Source organism: Alosa pseudoharengus, unplaced genomic scaffold (assembly GCF_046254945.1).
Source record: "Alosa pseudoharengus isolate Yale_2024_CS ecotype anadromous, Long Island Sound unplaced genomic scaffold, YU_APseudo_1.1 YU_APseudo_1.1_scf_11, whole genome shotgun sequence".
NCBI lineage: Eukaryota > Metazoa > Chordata > Actinopteri > Clupeiformes > Clupeidae > Alosa > Alosa pseudoharengus.
Window position 1 is genome coordinate 33,118,623 of NW_027468576.1, and position 5,000 is coordinate 33,123,622.

The following is a 5,000-nucleotide window of genomic DNA, read 5'->3' on the forward strand; positions in this document are numbered from 1 at the left end:
CATACAACACAGAGAAATGGCAAATCTATCTTCATAATGTCTGTTTTCACAGTAAGGAGTTGATTTGCATTTTGTATGCTAATGTGTAATTTCATCCTTCATGTTTGAACTAGCAGAGCCAGTGTCAATGTTCCCATCGAAGCCTGTTCAATTAGACGTGGATTACAGAGCATTAATGCACAAGTGTTGAGGATAATGATTTTACAGCACGCTTTGAAGTTGTTTGGCTCTAACCATTTTTTAAACGGAGCTTCTGAAGGCGAATTGTTTTGTATAAACACAGCCTATCTGATCCGTAATGAAAGGATTCAAACTGTACAAATTATTGTGTAATCTTTGGGGGAAGAGTCATTTATTGACACAGAGAGAGGATTCTGCTAGGCTCTTGCAATTTCCAGCTGACAATATTACAATTAAGAATATTTAATCAACACTTTCACTCACTTTTCTCTTCTGCTATCTTTAGACCTTATCATTTCCATATAATTTTGCCTTTTGAGTTGTGCACTTATTCATTTTAGTTCAAAGTGCATAATGAGGACAGGTAGACCGAGCTCTGTACTTTTGAGGTCTGGTATCACACAGGTTCATTCCGAGGTCCTCCAATACATTCTCCTGAGCCTGGCCAACTCTAGAGAACAAACATGGCTGCCAGAAGTCATCCAGAGTGCAAAGTCTACTCAGATTTGGGCTGAGGTGGAAGTCAAAGTTTTTGAATAGCCCCTCTCAGTTGTAGCTAGTCTGGAGGAGGTTGCTCTCCCTGTCTCTGCGTATTACCTGTACAGTACCTTATCACTGTGAGACATGTTTTATATGGCCAAGTTCACTCTTGGTCCTCAGGAGAAAATTCCATACGTTTGAGAACACTTGGAATATCTTCTGTCGTTTTACTTTGCCTGGACCTGCAGATGACCTGTAGTCATTTCTCTCGTCTGTTGTTGCTGTGCTGTTGACCTTTGACCTCTTGACCCTTTCTTACTGTACTCCACAGACCTCCAGCAAGGGTCGCCACTCTGTCCGCATCTCAGGCCTCAGCACCATCGACTTCCGGGCTGGCTTCTCCAGAAAGCCCACGCTGGACTTCAAGATGACCTCTAGTCGGCCCGTGCAAGGTTAGTCAGGGTCATCTTTCTCTCATATTCACTGTGATTTCTAAAACTTTTTACAGGATAATTAAACCTGTAAATTGAAGTATAGTATGAAGACCCATCCACAACAACCCTATAGTATGACCCATCTCTGTGTGTGTGTGTGTGTGTGTGTGTGTGTGTGTGTGTGTGTGTGTGTTTGTTTGTGTGTCTGTGTGTGTATGTGTGTGTGTGTTTAAATGTGTGTTTGTGCGTATGTGTGTGTGTGTGTGTGTGTTTGAATGTGTGTTTGTGCGTGTGTGTGTGTGCGTGTGTGTGTGTGTGTGTATGTGTTTGTGTGTGTGTGTGTCTATCCATAACCTGCAGGTATCCCTACCTTTATCCTTCTCAACACCACGGGGCTGACCCACCCGGCGCGGCCTGACCACCTGGAGCTGCTGAGCACCACGGGGGCCGTGCTCAAGACCCTCCCCATCCGCTACTTCCCCTCGCGCGAGCCCTACAGCATCTGGAACATCACCGAGTTCATGCCGCCTGACGAGGCCTTCTTCCTGCGCGTCACTGGCTACGACCGCGACGGCTTTGTCTTCCAGCGCGTCTCCAGTGTGTCCTTCTCCAGCATCGTGCCAGGTGAGTGTCCAGCCCACCGACCAGGGGGCGCGTTTCCCAAAACCATAGTTAGCAACCCATACCTGTTAGCAACTTAGTTGGTTGGAAATGGGAAATTGCATTGCAACCAACAAAAGTTGCTAACTTAGTTAGCAACTATATGGTTTTGGGAAATGCGCCCCAATTAGAGATGGGTGTCTAGGACAGAAGCTAATCTAATGGAAAGAGTGGAGGCAGGGAGAGCTCAAGACTGGTGTGAGATTAGCAAATCAGAGCCCCAGTTTAATTTACTGATTTAGTAGGCCAGTCTCCAATCTGTTTCCTTGAGATTATTTTCAGATTAATCCTGAAATATGAACACACAAACTGAAGGGCTAAGTACAGTATTAGTGTATTAGATTACAGATGCAGTTTAGTATGATGTGATATGTTGAACCTTTGATAGTTTTTTTCAGTGTATTTAGACGTTACTGCCCGCGAAGAAGGAAACAAATGTTTTGTGTGTGTGTGTAGCGTATCATATTGTGTTGTTATGAGCAGAATTGTGAATGTATATTGTACAGCAGTGTGTTTAGAGTTGTCCCAGTGTTGAGTAGACTAATTTGAGTATCTCCTCAGATGCCCCTAAGGTTCAGATGCCCGCCCGTACCCCTGGGTATTACCTGCAGCGTGGGGGCATTAACTGCCTGGTGGACAGTCTCATCCCCTACACAGTCCGCTTCACCAGGGACGGGACACGACTCGGGGTCGACCAGCTCTACAAGTGAGTGCACCTAAATATTCACATACACTCGCATGCAGACGCATAAACATATCCATACAGACATGAACATATAAACAAACAATCAAACACACCCTCGTAAACAGAGCTCTGTGTTCTGTCACTTCAGGGAATCAGCGTCGGCCGAGTATGTGATTGATCAGGTGTCTTTGAAGGACGAGGGCTTTTACGAGTGTATCGCCATCAATAGTGCTGGAACAGGACGAGCACGCACCTTCCTGGACGTCTCAGGTGAGTCCACAATCCCACCACACAGTGCCCTGCATGACCTACATGACAGAACATGGCCTGCATGAAATAGCATTGCATTTAATTAGTATACCAAGGGTCTCCAACCTTTTTACCTCCGACAGCTACTTTGACAGAATGGACATGGCCGAGAGCTTTTATGTTAGTAGTAGTAGCGTCCCATGTGACAGGAATGTTGGAAATTAACGTTCTAAAGAATATCTGGGTTTCAACATAGAATTTTAGAACCTTCAATTGTTGTGGAACGGAAACTTATGTTAGAATGTTCATTCTAAAACTGATAGTTCCGGTCGTTGGTTGTGATTGGCTGAATCACGTTCAATGCCGTTGTAAAATCCAGCACAAATATACACCTTGACCGCATTCCGTTCTATATTACTGCGATGCCACAACTTGATAAAAAAGTTAAAGTAGCTGTGTCTCGATGTTGCTTGGCAACCATTCAGATAGAGGACATATATTTCTTGGCGGAAGAATGATTGTGATTATCTAGGAATAACTCTGCTAGCACGTCGTGCCTAACAACGCCCCTTAGCTGTTGTAGAATCAGCGTAACCTACGGCCTCTCGGGGCTTATTGCTTAAAAAACCCACACCTTTATGGGTTAATATGTTATGCCACTATGTTAATAAAATGGAATTGAAATGGAACTGAATGAGTTGGTAGTGTAGGACTGCATCGCACTACAACAGTAGCAGGGGAACCAGGTACATACTGATCCCACTGCTGTCAGAGATGGACACTCATGTTTCTCTAATGGGGTCATTATGGCAACGCACAGGTCACCACAGAGAGAATCATCTGGCAACATCTACCAGGAATGACTGAGTCGGCCGGTGTTGGACATTTTATTAAGATGCAAATGTTTTGCTTGTGTGTGTATGTGTGTGTGTGTGTGTGTCTATCAGTGTGTGTGCCCATGTATTTATGTAAGTGGGTATCTGTGTCACGATGAACTAGTGTTTAGACACCACAAAGCTGTCTAGGCTGACCCGGTCATCTGTTGTTGACCATGTCCAGAGGTTTAGAGATTTGGCATTGGCCTCTGGAAACAGTTACAGATACACTGAGCAAATGATGCATGCATACGCTCTCTCCCTCTCTCTCTCTCTCTTACACACACATAAACTATAATGTGGATTCCTAAGGTGAAATGATGCATGTGGAAAACCAGGTTTATTTTATGGTCAATAGATCATGCAAAGACACAGACACAAACACACAAACATACACACACACACACACACACACACACACACACACACACACACACACACACACACACACACACACACACTGGTAGCTCACACCATGAAAGGGATTGTGGGGTTGTGGACTTCTTCACAAACTCCTGAATCTTTTTCATTAGTAAAGGGGTCAATGTGTCTGTGTGTGTGTGTGTGTGTGTGTGTGTGTGTGTGTGCGTCTGTGTGTGAGTATGTACGTGCGTGTGTGTGTGTGTGTGTGTGTGTGTGTGTGTGTGTGTGTGCGTGCGTGCGTGCATGTGTGTCTGTGCGTGTGTGTGTGTGTGTATGTAGTTTCTGACATATGTGACTTGATGTAATCATTATTATCCCCTTGGGTACCTACAAGCACACAAACATACTCAAGAATGTTCACACAAACCTGAAGAACTTCCGGCCTTATATTACGGTCCCTAAAATCTTGAAAGGAACCGACGGAAGGGCAGATAGAGAGACAGAGAGAGAGAGACAGAGAGAGAGAGAGAGAGAGAGAGAGGGAGAGAGAAAGAGAGAATGGGTATGACTTCATGTGTGTATGTTTGTATGCGTCTTGGGAGATATTGTAGCCATTCAGGGACTTCTTTACTTAACACTGTCAACACTGTGGGCGGAAATAAAATATTTCCCTAACCTACATATCTGCTACACACATGTACACTCTCTCTTCTTTCTCTCTCTCTCTCTCTCTCTCTCTCTCTCTCTCTCTCTCTCCTTTCTGTCTGTAATTAATGGGGTGACAGACCCAAATCCCCTTACTATTTGTCCTCCCCCTTAGAGAGCTCTTGGCCTTCTGCTCCTCTATCCATCACATGGACACACACACACACACACACACACACAAACACACACACACACACACACACTCTCCCTCTTTCAAGCACACTTACACTTACACTTAAGTTCACACGCTCACACGCGCATACACACACGCACGCACACGCACGCACAAGCACACGCACGCACACGCACACGCACGCACACACACGCACACACATAATCACTGCACATGCACACACACAATTTCACTCA

General features: G+C 44.9%; 1 protein-coding gene across 1 annotated transcript in view; it reads left to right on the top strand.

The window, feature by feature from the left end:
- Positions 1-5,000, top strand: part of hmcn1 (hemicentin 1) — a 133,004-nt gene that overhangs the window by 39,648 nt on the left and 88,356 nt on the right. Inside the window, exons 7-10 of the mRNA XM_076278925.1 lie at positions 992-1,112; positions 1,455-1,718; positions 2,316-2,460; positions 2,588-2,709. Of these exons, the coding sequence (XP_076135040.1) occupies positions 992-1,112; positions 1,455-1,718; positions 2,316-2,460; positions 2,588-2,709 (652 nt within the window). The remainder of the gene's footprint in view (positions 1-991; positions 1,113-1,454; positions 1,719-2,315; positions 2,461-2,587; positions 2,710-5,000) is intronic.